The sequence below is a fragment of the Podarcis vaucheri genome (genome assembly GCF_965113315.1).
Source record: "Podarcis vaucheri genome assembly, chromosome: 7".
Lineage (NCBI taxonomy): Eukaryota > Metazoa > Chordata > Lepidosauria > Squamata > Lacertidae > Podarcis > Podarcis vaucheri.
The window spans coordinates 91,665,869-91,683,070 of record NC_138765.1 but is presented as its reverse complement, the minus strand read 5'-3'; the positions used below and the strand labels follow the sequence as shown (position 1 = coordinate 91,683,070).

The 17,202-nt window shown below is 46.3% G+C and overlaps 1 protein-coding gene across 1 annotated transcript; it reads left to right on the top strand.

Annotated features, from left to right (window-relative positions):
* USP39 (ubiquitin specific peptidase 39) lies at positions 1-14,767 on the top strand. Its single transcript, XM_082230159.1, has 13 exons — positions 1-229; positions 3,212-3,281; positions 3,755-3,849; positions 4,945-5,081; positions 5,430-5,582; positions 6,962-7,187; positions 8,161-8,238; positions 9,012-9,079; positions 10,106-10,294; positions 11,029-11,171; positions 13,465-13,600; positions 13,802-13,888; positions 14,289-14,767. The coding sequence occupies exons 1-13, from the start codon at positions 31-33 to the stop codon at positions 14,337-14,339; spliced, it is 1,632 nt and encodes a 543-aa protein (XP_082086285.1). The 5' UTR covers positions 1-30; the 3' UTR covers positions 14,340-14,767.
* Positions 14,768-17,202: the final 2,435 nt, after the last annotated feature.

Sequence of the window (17,202 nt, the reverse complement as noted above, 5' to 3'; positions counted from 1 at the left end):
TGCGCCTGCGAAGGTCGCGCTTCCGCGGCGATGTCCGGGCGGGTGAAGCGGGAGCGGGATTCCCGCCCGCCGTCGGTGCGGAGCTCGCTGTCCAGCCGCGGCCCGCCAGAGCCGGGCGGGGAGGGCGGCGCGCCTCGGGGCCTGCGGGTGAAGCGGGAGCCCGCCGACGAGGAGCCCCGGGTCAAGCAGGAGCCCCTCGACGAGGAGGACGACGACGACGAGCCCACCGGTGGGTGCGGGGGGGGGGGAGAGGAGCCGCCCGTCCATCAATCAACGAGCGCCAACCTGTGGAACTCACTGCCACATGATGCGCGCCGGTGGCCGTGGAGCAGCTGCTTTGCCTGCAGAACGCCCCATGCTCGACCCCCAGTTTAAAGGGTTTGGCGGAGGAAAGGGGGAGCTGCTTCTAGAGAGCTACTGCCAGTCTGAGCAGAGAAGAGGTGGATGGACAAGTAGCCTGGGTGTGAGACAGCGTCCGATGCCACTTGCTGGTATCTGGAGCCTCCCTGCACAGATGCACGATACTTCAGAGTAGTGGACGTTTAAGGGCAGAAAGCATTTTCGCTCTGCTTGTGAGCTGCCTTTTTGGTTGTCCAGCTGCAGCTGGAAATAGTGCGCTGGCCTAGAAGGAATCTAGCAGCTCTCCAGGGTTCCACGCAGGGGTCTTTTCCAGATTAGGTGGAGATCGAATTGTCTCTGTTTGAGTTATGATCTCTCCCTGCAACCTAGCCACTCTATTGGTAAAATAGAAGCAGTAGTACAGTAGTTGCACATAGTTCTGGCTGACTGTGTGGCTCAATACAATAGAGTTTGTAAACGGCTCATAAATTAAAAATGTCAGTCCATGCTGATGCCATGTCTGTAAATATCAAGTCTTTGGCTATTTCATAAGTTGCCACTTAGTCAATATGAGTTGTTTTCCTGCCATTATTCCTTTATGTGACCCCTGTGTGGAGTTAGTTTGTATTTTGTTTTTAAATTATTTAGCTTGTCAAGAGTCCCAGTTGATGAAACACTATGCATGCTTTTGAATTCTACACAACTCTTTATTAGTAGTGTGGACAGATAGAATCTTTAAGTGAAAGTCGAAAAATTAGAATATCGTGGAAAAGTTCATTTATTTCAGTAATTCAACTTAAAAGGTGAAACTAATATATGAGATAGACTCATGACATGCAAAGCAAGATATGTCAAGCCTTTATTTGTTATAATTGTGATGATTATGGTGTACAGCTGATGAAAACCCCAAATTAACAATCCCATAAAATTAGAATATTGTGAAAAGGTGCAGTAGCTATTCAATCCATAACACCTGCAACGGGTTCAGTAGGAAGCACAATCATGGGGAAGGCTGCTGACCTGACAGTTGTGCAGAAAGCCATCATTGAGACCCTCCATAAGGAGGGAAAGCCTCAAAGGATAATTGCAGAAGAGGTGGGATGTTCCCAAGGTGCTGTATCAAAGCACATTAATGGAAAGTTACGTGGAAGGGAAAAGTGTGGAAGAAAAAGGTGCACAAGCAGCAGGGATGACCGCAGCCTGGAGAGGATTGACAGGAAAAGAGTATTCAAACATGTTGGGGACTTTCACAAGGAGTGGACTGAGGCTGGAGTTAGTGCACCAAGAGCCACCACACACAGATGGATCCTGGAGATGGGCTTCAAATGTCATATTCCTCTTGTCAAGCCGCTCCTGAACAAGAAACAACGTCAGAAGCGTTTTACCTGGGCTAAAGATAAAAAGAACTGGTCTGTTGCTCAGTGGTCCCAATTCCTCTTTTCTGATGAGAGCAACTTTTGCATCTCATTTGGAAACCAAGGACCCAGAGTCTGGAGGAAGAATGGGGAGGCACACAATGTTAGATGCTTGAAGTCCAGTGTGAAGTTCCCACAGTCTGTGTTGATTTGGGTAGCCATGTCATCAGCTGGTATTGGTCCACTGTGCTTCATTAAGTCCAGGGTCAACGCAGCCATATACCAGGAGATTTTGGAGCACTTCATGCTTCCTTCTGCAGATGAGCTTTATGGGGATGCTGACTTCATTTTCCAGCAGGACTTGGCACCTGCCCACACTGCCCAAAGTACCAAAACCTGGTTCAATGCCCATGGGATTGCTGTGCTTGAATGGCCAGCAAACTCACCTGACCTGAACCCCATAGAGAATCTATGGGGCGTTGCCAAGTGCAAGATGAGAGACATGAGACCGAGCAATGCAGAAGAGCTGAAGGCTGCTATTGAAGCTTCCTGGTCTTCCATAACACCTCAGCAGTGCCACAGGCTGATAGCATCCATGCCACACCGCATTGAGGCAGTAATTGATGCAAAAGGGGCCCAAACCAAGTACTGAGTACATATGCATGCTTCTACTTCTCAGAGGTCCAATATTGCTCTATTTGCAATCCTTGTTTTGCTGATTTCATTTAATATTCTAATTTTGTGAGATTGTTAATTTGGGGTTTTCATCAGCTGTACACCATAATCATCACAATTATAACAAATAAAGGCTTGACATCTCTCGCTTTGCATGTCATGAGTCTATCTCATATATTAGTTTCCCCTTTAAGTTGAATTACTGAAATAAATGAACTTTTCCACAATATTCTAATTCTTCAAGTTTCACCTGTATGTCAGGCTCTTCATCTGGTTAAAGCCAAGCTAATGATCAATACTTGGCACAAGTGTTAATGACAACAATTGAAGTGGTTGATGCTTTCATTCTTAGATAGTTGCTGTCTTAAGCACACACTACTGTGATCATGTATTCAGTATTAGGATGCTTATTGACAATTATTGAAAGTGCATCTTTATCCCACTGTAAGGGGTTAAATTGCATGAATAAAGGTCTAAAGTCCCTTTTTTGCTATCTTAGATAAATTTGCACAGGGGATTCTAATACACTGGTTTTCTGTTGCTGTGGTGTGTTTTTATTCTGCTATTAGCTTCTTCTGTGTCACTTTGCTGCTGAAAAGAGTAACCAAGGAAGCTAATCAATACAAATAATTATTTGGCCAAGGACAAGTTCAATTTACAGTAGTTCAAATTACTGCATATTTTAAAACTACTTCTGTATGCTTTTTATTCTTTCATGCTAAAGACTCCAGCATATCTCATATATATATTCATTTAAATTTAAGTGTGTGTGTATCTATATCTATACATATATCTATAAGAATGTCAGTATAGCATGTTTCTTGTTTGGTCCTCTCTTTCAGTGAAATATGGTCGATTCGACCCAGAGGACCGACGGAGCAGGCACTGCCCATACTTGGACACCATAAACAAGTCAGTACCGAGATGAAGCAAAGCAGGGAGCAGTATATATTGTAGCAATGCACATGCAGAGATTTAAAACCATGGTGGTGGTGGTGAAAAATTCAAATAGGCAGTTTGCAACTTTAGCAAAGATGTAGAATTTCTTTAAATGATCAAACTGTGGGGAACAATTAGTAAACTAAACAAGACTTACTGAAATATATGTAATATTTACTTATTGGATCTAAATTGAGGTTGTTATGGGTTATATACACCATGGTACAGAAACACTTTAGTGCATTGTATGTTTATACAAAGCAAAGGTGGCTTTTTGTCCACAAGAAAAACCTCCAAACTCTACAGCTGAGCAGTACCTTTATAGTCCAGGTTTTTTTGTGTAGTGTCATGTGGACCATGCTGGCTTCCTCCTGGATTAAGTTGAATAGTGTTTGATTGGGGTATCTGTCTGGTGGGATTAATTTACCAATGTTCTGCCACTGTAGGAGCGTTCTCGACTTTGACTTTGAGAAGCTGTGTTCAATCTCGCTCTCCCATATCAACGTTTATGCTTGTTTGGTGTGTGGGAAATATTTTCAGGGTAAGTATGCTTTGGCATTATATGCTTCCTTTACAGACAGAATACCAGTTCAGTGCGACTACACTACCTCTGTGGCAAATGAACCTGGGACCAAACTAGCAGGAATAGTTGTAATGTGAAATAAAGACTTTGTGATCCATGCCTTGCATGACGTTACTGCTAATGTGGCTCTTATGATCAAAGAGATCTCACAAATGAAGCTGGGGTGATGGTGATCTATTATAATCTTTTTACTATACTGCTAGAAGCCTGCAGTCATGGAATAAACTGATCTGCTGAAATCAGCATTTGAAATGCAGGCTTTAATCTACCCTTGGTTGGTTCTTCAAGTTGGCTGATCACAATGCTGCAGTGGCAACGGAAGTCAGAGGTGGCAACAGTCCCATCAGGGTCTAGATGTCAATCCTAGCAACTCTGTGCCTCTCTGGTGCATAATCCCCAGCCTTCCAAACCTCCTTTGGCTGCCCCTCTACAAATAGGTCTACTTTTCTCGTTTCCTCTTCACTTCTTCATCTCTGTCTCAACTATCCATTGCAGTCCAGGCCATTGACTGCCCTGGGCCATTTCCTTCAGCCACGCTTCCATTGCCCAGGCTCGCTGGTGCTCACTTTCCCCCTCACTTGCACAAAGTCCTCCAGCCTATTAAACATGATGCATCTTCTCTCAGTTCTTTGTTGCCTCAGCCCTTTTTCTCAAGCTTCATTTCCCAACCAGCTTGGTTCCGCTTTCTGAATCCTTGCTGCTCTCTTCCTTCATCTTCCTTGCCTTTGAACCTCCTCACTATTAATTTCCTTAAATCTGGACTTCTTTCAAGTCCACAGCCTACCTTTGGGAGGTTTTAAACCTAACCAAGCTGAAAACTTTCCCTTCCATGTGGATTTGAAGTTATTTAGTTCCCAAAACAGCTGGTCATTCTTTGCCACCAGCTAATGGTATCACTGTGGCTTTACTACCACAAGCACTGTATAATACAGATAACAAATATCCATGGGTAGTTCTTAGGATTGCTCAGGGAAGTTCCGTTACTAGAAGCCAATACTGCAATCCTGTCTTATTCACAGTTTGTTTCTTGCTTGCCTCCTGTCTTCTTTGCAGGTCGGGGCTTGAAATCCCATGCTTACATTCACAGTGTACAGTTCAGCCATCACGTCTTCCTCAACCTTCACACCTTGAAGTTCTATTGTCTGCCAGACAACTATGAAATCATTGACTCTTCACTTGAGGATATCACCGTATGTTGTCTTCCCTATGAAGGATGTGGGGGTGGAAACAGTAGGCTCTTGCCAGACATTGTGACTCTGCCACATTAAGCTTCCGTGTGCTTTTTCTGCTGCCCCCAACCCTCGTTTCAGAGGCAGTTTTTGTTGTGCCCCAGAAAGTTGTCTTTACCTGAGCATGTCTCACATATGTCCGGAATGGAACTTTAGAGATATGTATTTTTGTAGACTTTGTTTTAATCTAGTAAGAACTAAGTCTTAACTAATTCTTTTTTTATAAAAAAAACCCTTCATCTTAACATAAACGTCAAGCCGGAATTTTCAGCAGCATATTCAGTCCTGTTTATCTTCTCCCCCCCACAGTATGTCCTGAAGCCCACCTTCACCAAGCAACACATTTCCAACTTGGATAAGCAAGCCAAACTCTCTCGAGCCTATGATGGCACCACATACCTGCCGGGCATTGTGGGATTGAACAACATCAAAGCAAATGATTATGCTAATGCGATTCTCCAGGTACTGTGACATCTTTGAAATGGAGAAGAGGGTGATACTACACTGAAGGTTTGGGAGGTTTGATGGCCACACATTAGGGAAGGTTATAATAGTTGGGTTTTCTGCCTTGTCAGCGGGAAAAGGGGTCCCTTCCAAGCCTATAATTCTAAGTATTGAAAGTACACACAGTAGTCTTAGCCAGCTGTCAGAAATCTGTTCTGTTTTCCAAAAACTGCTTTAGTTCCACAAGTTTTCTTTTGAGAATGGAATCGTTTTTCACAACTCTCCTTTTTTCTTGGAAGCATTGAGTGGCTAGGAAATTCATCACTATAATGTCAGTGTAAACTTCTCCATGTAAAGGAATATTGCTCCATTGTGTTGCTGGGATTTGCTTGTTGACTTGACCCCGGGTCAGAGACAAAATGCTGAGGCCAAAGAATATGCAGTATGGTTTGTGTGGTTGTTTACGTGTCTAACAGCCTGGTGAACCCAGACTTCTTCCAGATACTTGAACATCTTATTTGCTTGTATCTGAACTGTTGGTGCTGCCAGCTCAAATACAGACACTGAATTCAAGATAATGGGCAGGGTGGGTTTGGGCATAGAATTATAGAGTTGGAAGGAACCATGAGGAATCTTTTGCACTACATAGGGCTCAAACCCATGGCCCTGAGGTGAGGAGTCTCATTCACTACCAGCTGAGCATGTTCAGTTTGTGCCTGGCAATCATCATTCATGCCTTCATAACAGTTACCGTATTTTTTGCACCATAACACTCACTTTCTTCCTCCTAAAAAGTAACGGGGAATGTCTGTGCGTGTTATGGAGGGAATGCCTACGGGTGGCATGCCTACGGATTTTCCTCCTCTAAAAACTACGTGTGTGTTATGGTCTGGTGCGTGTTATAGAGCAAAAAATACAGTACTTAGTGCTACTATTTTCTTATTGGTGCCTGGCAGGATTACAAAATTTAATGTTGGAGTTCCTATAATTCACAGATTAAAATGATACAATGGGTGAAAGGGAATAATCCAGCCTTCCCAAACCTAAGCCTTTGAGATGTTTTGGAATGTAACCCCGTATCATCCCCAGTCAGCATGACACTCTTTCAGCCCACCATCATACAGCAGTGCTGGCTGGGGCTGTTGGGAGTTGTTGCCCAAGACATCTTGAGGGCATCATGCATGGGAAGACTGGAATACACAATGATTAAAATTAAATGGAGCAAGGTGATATGGTGGACTTGGGATGGCACTCTGATATTTGTATTGTATCTTAAATTAACTGAGTGGGTTACAGAATGTTAGATTTTTAACCTGATAAGTTTTTGTGGTGGGAGAGGCTGTACTTTGACATAAGTGGAGTATTTTGTCCCTGATCTTTAACCTCTCCGTGCCTAGGCCCTGTCTAATGTCCCACCACTGCGGAATTATTTTTTGGAGGAGGAGAACTACAAGAACATCAAGCGCCCTCCAGGAGACATCATGTTTCTGCTGGTTCAGAGGTTTGGAGAGCTCATGAGGAAACTATGGAATCCTCGAAATTTCAAAGCTCACGTCTCCCCCCATGAAATGCTGCAGGCTGTAGTTCTCTGCAGCAAGAAGAACTTCCAGATCACCAAGCAAGGTGGGACATGGGGGGGGGGCTTCTTGTGTTCTGCTGGTACTAAGAGATTAGAGGAACGCTGCGGTGGCCACCTTTATCAGATGTAGCTACTCTTAAATACAGTGGTACCTCAGGTTACAGACGCTTTGGGTTACAGACACTTCAGGTTACAGACTCTTCTAACCCAGAAATAGTACCTCAGGTTAAGAAATTTGCTTCAGGATGAGAACAGAAATCACGGTGCGGTGGCAGGGGGAGGCCCCATTAGCTAAAGTGGTACTCAGGTTAAGAACAGACCTCCAGAACGAATTAAGTTCTTAACCAGAAGTACCACTGTAGTGGCAGGCAACTCTCTAGAGGGTTTTATTTATTTTAATGGATTTCATCTTCCTCTTCCTCCCAGGAAGTTGCACAGTACCTGATAAGCATTTCTCATTATTTGCCCTCCCCACATTCTGAACCCTCCTTCTAGGACCTCTGTTCATAGCTCTAGTGGTTTTCTCCAAACCGTTGCCTGCCTTTTCCACCTTCAGTTCAACTCAACTGTTGCTCCACTTTGTCAACCTACTTTTCACCCCTCTGTTCCCCAGGCCCTTTCTCTATCCCACTCAGCATTTCCTTCCTCTTCTTGCATGGTTGGATGCCTCTGGAGAAGAAAAGGAGTGTAAATAAATAACAAGAGGGGGAGGACTTGTAAATGCTGAGTGCCTTGGCCCCTTCTTTTGCTAGGACTGAAGCTCATGATTGCGCACCTCATAGGAAGGAGGTTGGCTTTTAACTGTAGAGCAGACTTCCCTGCCTCAGTGCCTTCCATTTGCTGGCTGGGGCTGATGGGAGTTGTAGTCCAAAAGGTCTGGTTACGGAAGGCTGCCGAAGAGGTGAGAGTCCTTGTGCCCAGCAGTGTCCTAGACTTGCAGCCCTGCTCTACCTCGAACTGCCTTCAGAAGTTGTCACTTTTTCATGCTCTTCATCTCTACCTTTTCCCTCGTTGCAGGTGATGGGGTTGACTTTCTGTCCTGGTTCCTGAATGCCTTGCATTCTGCTCTTGGGGGGACAAAGAAGAAGAAAAAGAGTAAGTAAAAGAAGTTGAGACCCCTGCAATAACCCGTGTGCTGTGTTTCAGATATACATACAGCTGCTCAAAATGTAGGAAAAGATACAACATCATTAAAGATGTATGCAGTACTACAGGTAGCCATTTGAAATCAGGCAGTCAAAACTAAACGACCTGGGTGATTTTTTATATTTTTTTAAGTATTCACCTGAGCAAAGGGACTGTCAAGTAAGCTTCCCTTGGGAGTGAGTTCCAGAGTTGGGTGCAACAACCGAAAAGGACAGTCTATTTACACCTTACCACAGGTGGGACCAGTGGAAGGGTCCCTGAATGTCTTACTACAAAGAATGGGCTGGCATTAACCTTTACTGTCTTTTTCATTGCATTTATTGCTTTTATTCCCCTTTTCCTTCCTGAGAGAACTGCAAAGCGACTAATGGCAAGCAGAAGAAAATGGAACATAAACTATTAGAATAATTAGTATAACAAAGAAGCATATACAGTGGTACCTCAGGTTACAGACGCTTCAAGTTACAAACTCCACTAACCCAGAAATAGTACCTTGGGTTAAGAACTTTGCTTCAGGATGAGAACGGAAATCGCGCAGCAGCAGCAGGAGGCCCCATTAGCTAAAGTGGTGCTTCAGGTTAAGAACAGTTTCAGGTTAAGTACGGACCTCCAGAACGAATTAAGTTCTTAACCTGAGGTACCACTGTATATCAAACTTTGAGGAGGTTGGGCTATGAAAGGATGAAAAGCAACTTCCTTTGCTTTGTTCTTTATGTCTGTAGCCATTGTGACAGACGTCTTCCAGGGCTCGATGCGGATATTCACCAAGAAACTGCCACACCCTGATCTGGTAAGTTCTTTATTGTATGGTTAGATTCTTGCTTACAAAAGGGAAAAGCACACAGGGTCGGGAAAACCTTGATGGTGAGAGGTGGCTAATACTTGCTGAGCCTATTGTTGCAGTAAAGTGCGTTGTAGAGTTTAATTAGCGACACTAGACACCCACAAGCAGTCCTAAGTCTGTGTTTGACCATGTACATCAGTGGGTTCCAAAGTGGGCAATACCATCCTCTGGGAGGAGTGGGGTTACCAGGGGGACACCAAGAGCCTGAAATATCTCAGGACTGCAGGACCTCAGGACCATTTGAACCTACCTGGACCCTGAGGTCTGGGCCTTTTCTGCAGTGGCTCCCTGCTTGTGGAATGCTCTTCCCAGGCCTCCCTGGGGAGGCACCTTCATTATACACATCTATGCACCAGGCATATAGGTTCCTCTTTACCCAGGCCTTTGACTGATTGAGATCCCTTTTAAATGTGTTGTGGAAGGGGGGATTATCAGTTTGTTTTTGTTTTTATTATGTATTTTGTGTTCATATTGTAATGTTATGTGAACTGCCCTGAGTTTTACGGGTATACAAATCTAATGAAGAATAAATAATGAGGAGGCTACATGGAGGCGCTGGAGGTATAGATGGCTATCAGACTTTGAATAGCTGGTATCACTGGATCAAGGTCATCAGCTTTGTTGAGTTGATTAAATTAAATAGGTTTAATACCATTTTTAATAAATGTGCAATTAGTTGCCACTGTTTTGAATTGTCTTACAATCTTTCTTAGTGGGTTGTGCAAACTACTATTCTAAATAATGCTTTTAATAGTATAGGGGGCACTGGGGGGATGAGTTTATGGAACTAAGGTTTGGGAAACACCATTGTAGGCAGTCAGTAAACACTTCTGTATATATCAAAGTCTGGTGGCCTGAAGGTTCCCCACACTTTTCTTACTGGAGCCTTGCATCCAGCTGTGTCTGCCACAAGTCTTTTTCTCCTGCACCACCTGCTTTGTTTTTCTCATTCTCTGTGTCTCCCTCTCTCAGCCAGCAGAGGAGAAGGAGCAGCTGCTCCAGAATGACGAATACCAGGAGAAAATGGTGGAATCCACTTTCATGTATCTAACCCTGGACCTCCCCACAGCTCCCCTGTACAAGGACGAGAAAGAGCAACTCATCATTCCCCAAGTACCGCTTTTCAACATCCTGGCCAAGTTCAACGGAATTACAGAGAAGGTAACTATACATTCCCCCCTCTCTGCTTCCACACCCACATCCCCCACCCAGGAGGCTTGGAGCTGGAAGCCACAATCCAGATTGAGAGGTCCGTGGTGCTGACTTCAGGCATCACACCTTCCAAATGTTGGTATCGTGACACTCTCATTAATCAGTGGAGAAAAATGTGGCTTGAAAGGGGGAACACGAGACTGTGGAGGATGTAAATGCAATCAGTAAAATAACAAGGGAAACAAAGGGCACTGGGGTGCAGAAGGGAGGAACAAGCTGGCTTTTATTAGAACAATCCCAAGTAAGATCCCACAAAAAGGGAATGTTGAAGTTTTTGGTGAGAGAACTCTTGAGATTTGGATTCCCATTTGGGGGAAGGGCTCACTTGGGGCAGACTTTGCCAGCCATGTACCCCTCCAGATATTTTGTACAGCTATAAGAATGGAGCGCGGCTGTGGTGCCTGGGGTTGATGGAGTCATAGTCCAAAGCATTGGGAGGGGATGTCCAGGGTGGGGAAGGTGGGCTTCAGTGCCCTGGGCCAAGCGGGGATTATCAAGGGAAGCCCAGTGTTCTAGTTCTGTGCCTAAACATGGTTTACTTTTCTCTGACTTAAAAGTGGTGCTTTGGGTAGATGCAGGGCAATCATGCTAGTTGAAAAGAGATCCCAAAGTTGCAGAGTTCAGCACAGTGCAAGATTCCCTGAGAAAAGTATGTTTCCAAGCATTGTTTTTCTCTCCTTCAGGAATATAAAACCTATAAGGAGAACTTCCTAAAGCGTTTCCAGCTGACCAAGTTGCCTCCTTACCTCATCTTCTGCATCAAGAGGTTCACCAAAAACAATTTCTTTGTGGAGAAGAACCCGACCATTGTCAACTTTCCCATCACGTAGGTGCTGCCTTTCTGTATGGGATGTGTCCTGGTTTGTCTTCATGAACTTGAGGTGCTGTCTGATGCAAAGGCTCCCAGAGCTGCCTGCAGGTATCAGTGTTGAGTCAGTCCCTGCTCTCAGACTTAAAATCCGAAAGACAAAACACAGAAAGGAAAATGGTTTAGAAGGGAAAAAGAAAACCCAGGCACTTTTTCTTAGAGTTCTTAAAATGACCAGTTGCCATTGTGCTGCTTTATACCAGGGATCAGCAACCCTTTTCAGTCGTGGGCCAGTCCACTGTCCCTCAAACCATGTGGGGGGCCGGACTATATTTTGAAGAAAAAAATGAATGCATTCCTTGTGCCCCACAAAAATCCAGAGATGCATTTTAAATAAAAGCACACATTCTACTAATCTAAAAACATGCTGATTCCCGGACCGTCCGTGAGCCTGATTGAGAAGGCAGCCCCCGAGACTTAGCTTGCCTACCCCTGCTGCTTTATACCAACCTAACCCAGCCTGGTGCTCTCAGTGTTTTGGACTACAACTCTCATCAGCTCCAGTATTATATGGCCTTTCTTGCTGAGGCTGATGAGATTTGTAGTTGAAAACACCTGACAGCATCAAATTGCGGAAGGCCTCTATATTGAGGCAGAACATTAGTCAATCTACTTTGGTATTGTCCACACTGACTGGCTAGGACTCTCCAGAGTTTCCCCCAGCAGTCTTTCCTCCCCCCGAGTGCAAAGCAGAGCTCACTCCATTGGCTCTGGTGTGAGAGGCTGCCTCCATCAAGCACCTTCTGCCCCGGAACTGTGCCAGCAGCTGGCCATGTATGTCATGTTTTTTAGATTGTAAGCCTGTGGACAGGGACTGTCTTATTTTGATTGTATGTAAGCTGTTCTGGGGACGCGGGTGGCGCTGTGGGTTAAAGCCTCAGCGCCTAGGGCTTGCCGATCGAAAGGTCGGCAGTTCGAATCCCCGCGGCAGGGTGCGCTCCCGCTGCTCGGTCCCAGCGCCTGCCAACCTAGCAGTTCGAAAGCACCCCCGGGGGCAAGTAGATAAATAGGTACCGCTTACCAGCGGGAAGGTAAACGGCGTTCCGTGTGCGGCTCTGGCTCGCCAGAGCAGCGTTGTCACGCTGGCCACGTGACCCGGAAGTGTCTCCGGACAGCGCTGGCCCCCGGCCAATAAATGTGAGATGGGCGCACAAACCCCAGAGTCTGGCAAGACTGGCCCGTTTGGGCAGGGGTACCTTTACCTTTACCTTTACTAAGCTGTTCTGGGAGCCTTTGGGGATGAAGAGCGAAGTACTAATGCTCTAAATAAATAATAATACCTGGGGATGTCAAGAATTTTAATTTCCATTTTTATTTCAAGTATTTGCACACCACTTTTCATCAAGCTGCTTTTCATCAAGCAGGGGCACTGACATTCTCAGTGCAGAGGCAGTGGGGGGCATTACTGTCAGGAACTACCATTACTACCACCAAGTTAATAGCTTGTTTCTCTCCTTTCTGCAGCTGCCTATCAATTCAGAGGCCAGAGAGCCATTTTCTGGAAGTAGTGACAGTGGAAACCATTCACTGGCAGCCCACTTGGGGTGGGAGAGAGCTGCCTGTATACCACCCTCTTAGCCCCTTCTTTAAAACTAGTTTATGGCAATGGCTCTACAGGTGATTGTAGCTGCTGGCACAGACACTGCCTCTTACTGTACACTTCTGAGTATCGCCTACAGCATTCTGAGCAGGGTCTCAGCAGGAGTGAGCCTTTCCCGCATTTCACTTTAGTTAGTCTCCTGGTTCTCACAATTTTGACGCATCCCATGCTGGCATTCAAATAACTGGACACTGGCTCTTGAAACTGTCAAGTAAAGGAGGTCGCACCTTCTCTCTGTTTCCTGTTTCTTTCAGCATACAAACCTATATATTTGTTACTAACCCTTGGACGTTGCAAACTTTGAACCAGGCTATCAGACCTGAAGCAGAAGGCGCTCTATTTGGCAGGGGTCCACACATTTTGGCTTGCTTACTAGTCAAAGTGTGTAGCTGTCAACAGCCCCCTTCCAGTGGGCTTCTCCCATGCAAGTGTGACTTTTGCAGGATGCACTGCAGCAGCTCACGTGGTGGCTGCCCCACCACCACCACCACTCGAGCCCAGCAAGCAGGATTCCTGGGCTGAGCATGTTGGGATGACCATTCAAGGCTGGCAGGCAACTTTCTGAACTGTATGGGCCTCTGCCTTTCAAAAGGGAGGCTGCAGGCACTCCTGTATCTTACAGTTTCTCACTTGCCTCCCTTCCTGCTGTAGGAATGTAGATCTCCGGGAATACCTGTCTGAGGAAGTGCAGGCTGTACATAAGAACACAACCTATGATCTCATCGCAAACATCGTGCATGATGGGAAACCAACAGAAGGGGCCTACCGGATACATGTATTGCACCATGTGAGTCTTGGGTCCATTGCACCATGTATTGCACCACGTGAGTCTTATCTCAGACTTGGTGTTGTTGACTCCTGAGATTTTGAAAGTGGCATTCAAAATGCAGCTTTAACTTGGTCTGAGTTCCAGCAGCAAACTCTTTTGCCATGTTGTTCTCCTTGCTAGCCTATCTCCTGATGTGGCTTTCCTTTCCTGGTGTTGCAGGGCACAGGCAAGTGGTATGAGCTGCAGGATTTGCAGGTGACAGACATTCTTCCCCAGATGATCACCCTCTCTGAGGCTTACATTCAGGTTAGTACTGGGTTTTGGTGATGGTGGTGGTGGGGTTTTGAAGGGAGCTCTAGTTTTGCTAGGTAGTGAAATCCCATGGAAACCACCTGCTGTGCCTTTTGCCACCGTAAGGTCCCAGGGAGCCCTCAAGAGCACAAAAAGGCCCTGCAGGGTCCCAAGACAAGCAGCAATGAGGTGCCTGCTGGTGACATCTCCCTCTGTGTGCAAGCTTTGCGGATTTTGCTGTTGGGGGTAAAACATAAAACCTAAACAAGTGGGCTGGAATCAGTCTGGCTCTAAAAGGAGTAATTCCTTTCCGTGGCATAAAAAGAAGCCTGAGTGCAGTTGCACAGACAGCTGAATTAGGCAACAAAGTTTGATTGCATGCAATCTCTGCTTACCATACTTTTCGATTCCGTAGATCTGGAAAAGACGAGATAGCAAAGAGGAGACCAACCAGCAAGGGGCTTGAAAAGGGAAACGGAGAGCGCCAGAAGGATGCAGATGCAATCACAGCATCACCTCTACTGTGAAATGGAGACTGGTGTTTGGTGTTCGGTCAGTCAAGCTGGTGTTGTCTTTTAGAAGCCTCACTCTTCCTGTTCCTGGCTCTGTTCATTAAGCAGCCCAGCAGGGAATGGACTCCTTGGTGCCACTTGGCAGCTCAGTCCTGGCTATGTTCTCACTGGAGAAGAACTAGCAAGAAGACAGGGCAAGAGTGTATTTTCTCGACTTCTTTGGGCACAGCTAACTCTGCATCCCATTTCACTGTCCAGCAAGTCTACCTAGTGCTGAAATCAATTTCAGGGGGCGACAGGAGAAGGCCTTTCCCTTGTGTTTTGTTCAAGGCTACTACTTCTGAGTCCTGTGTGCATTAAATATGTATACTTGGTTTTCTAATATGGTATGTCTTTTCTCCAGAGCAAACTCTTTTGCTGAAAACTGGACTAGCATTCAGCAGAAATGGTCACGTGATGAGCAAGTGCAGTGATGGCTAAAGTGAGTGTGGCTGAAGGGTGAATGGGGCCACGCATCAATGACATCCCTAGGCCATGTCCACTCTCTGTAGTTGTTATTAATTTCCACCCCTTCCCTCCTTTGCCACAATAAAGGTAAAGGTAAAGGTATCCCTGCCGGTCAGGGCCAGTCGTGACCAACTCTGGGGTTGCGCGCTCATCTCGCTCAAGAGGCCGGGAGCCAGCGCTGTCCAAAGACACTTCCAGGTCACGTGGCCAGCATGACAAAGCTGCTCTGGCGGGCCAGCACCAGCGCAGCACACGGAAATGCCGTTTACCTTCCCGCTGGTAAGCGGTACCTATTTATCTACTTGCACTTAGGGGTGCTTTCGAACTGCTAGGTGGGCAGGAGCTGGGACTGAACGACGGGAGCTCACCCCGCCACGGGGATTCGAACTGCCGACCTTTCGATCAGCAAGTCCTAGGCTCTGTGGTTTAACCCACAGCGCCACCCGCGTCCCTTGCCCGCGTCCCTTGCCACAATAAAGGTAAAGGTAAAAGTATTTGTCCCCCCTGCCTGCCTTCCCAGGGGCTTTTAAATCGCCCCGGACAGCGGAGAAGTCCTCCGCTGTCCGGGGAGATTTTAAAATGCCGCCCGCCAGCATTTTAAGATCGCCCGGACAGCGGAGAAGTCCTCCGTTGTCCTGGGGTTTTTTTAAATGCTGGGGGTTGGAAGAAAAGCCCTTGTCCCCCCCCCCCCAGCCTTCAGAAGAGGTCCGGGGACAGACTGTCCCCGGACCTGGTCTGAAGGCGGTTTCCCTAGGAACGCATTAATTGATTTTCAATGCATTCCTATGGGAAACCGTGCATCGCAAGACGAAAAACTCGCAAGACGAAGAGACTTGCGGAACGAATTAATTTCGTCTTGCGAGGCACCACTGTAGTTACAACTTTCATACAAGAGTTCTAACCATCAAATAGCATCTCAGAACTTGTGTCTCACTGAGGTATTGCTAACAACAAATGTTTGAATTGATGATGCTTGAAAACTGGAGCATGGTCTTCTGGTTCCCTTTGCTGCAGCAGCTTCATGCTCAGACACGTATGAAATTAGACCAAGAGTTTGACCATAGTATCCTCCTGGACCAACTGCTCAGGATGGACATCGGAGGCCCATTTACAGTGGCTTTGTTCCTACCTGTGTGGCTTGAATCCCAAGAGCAGTATGGGGAGAGGGGTTCAGCTCCCTGGCACTTGCGCTGTAGAGTTCCACATTGGTCCCCAATGTTATTTAATATCTACATAGAGCTATTGAGAGCAGGACTTTTGGAGCTTCTTTGGGAGGAAGGGTGGGATATAACTTTTATTGGTAAGACTAATACTGAGTCCTGAAGCACATGCAGCTCTATTTCTCCATTCAGATATTATCGGGAGAGGCTGTGGAAGTCCTGGGCACATGCTGAATGCCGTGGTGGACTGAATGAGGGCCAATAAACTAAGTTTGGATCCAGGGAAGAAGGAGGCTCTGTGGGTAGGAGGTTCATGTGTCTGTTCTGGTGAGGGTTGCAGGTCCATGGGTTGGAGTGGTACTCCTGGATTACATCCATGTCATTAGAGGCCCAAGCAACCACTGTGCCTAGGAGCAACTTTGGCTATTTCTGAACTGGGGTAGCCTGGCCTCTGCATTCCATGCATTATAGAATCATAGAATGATAGAGTTGGAAGAGACCACAAGGGCCATCGAGTCCAACCCCCTGCCAAGCAGGAAACACCACCAGAGCACTCCTGACATATGGTTGTCATGCCTCTGCTTAAAGACCTCCAAAGTAGGAGACTCCACCACACTCCTTGGCAGCAAATTCCACTGTCGAACAGCTCTTACTGTCAGGAAGTTCTTCCTAATGCTTAGGTGGAATCTTCTTTCTTGTAGTTTGGATCCATTGCTCCGTGTCCGCTTCTCTGGAGCAGCAGAAAACAACCTTTCTCCCTCCTCTATGTGACATCCTTTTATATATTTGAACATGGCTATCATATCACCCCTTAACCTCCTCTTCTCCAGGCTAAACATGCCCAGCTCCCTTAGCCGTTCCTCATAAGGCATCATTTCCAGGCCTTGGACCATTTTGGTTGCCCTCCTCTGGACACGTTCCAGTTTGTCAGTGTCCTTCTTGAACTGTGGTGCCCAGAACTGGACACAGTACTCCAGGTGAGGTCTGACCACAGCAGAATACAGTGGCACTATTACTTCCCTTGATCTAGATGCTATACTCCTATTGATGCAGCCCAGAATTGCATTGGCTTTTTTAGCTGCCGTGTCACACTGCTGGCTCATGTCAAGTTTGTGGTCAACCAAGACTCCTAGATCCTTTTCACATGTAC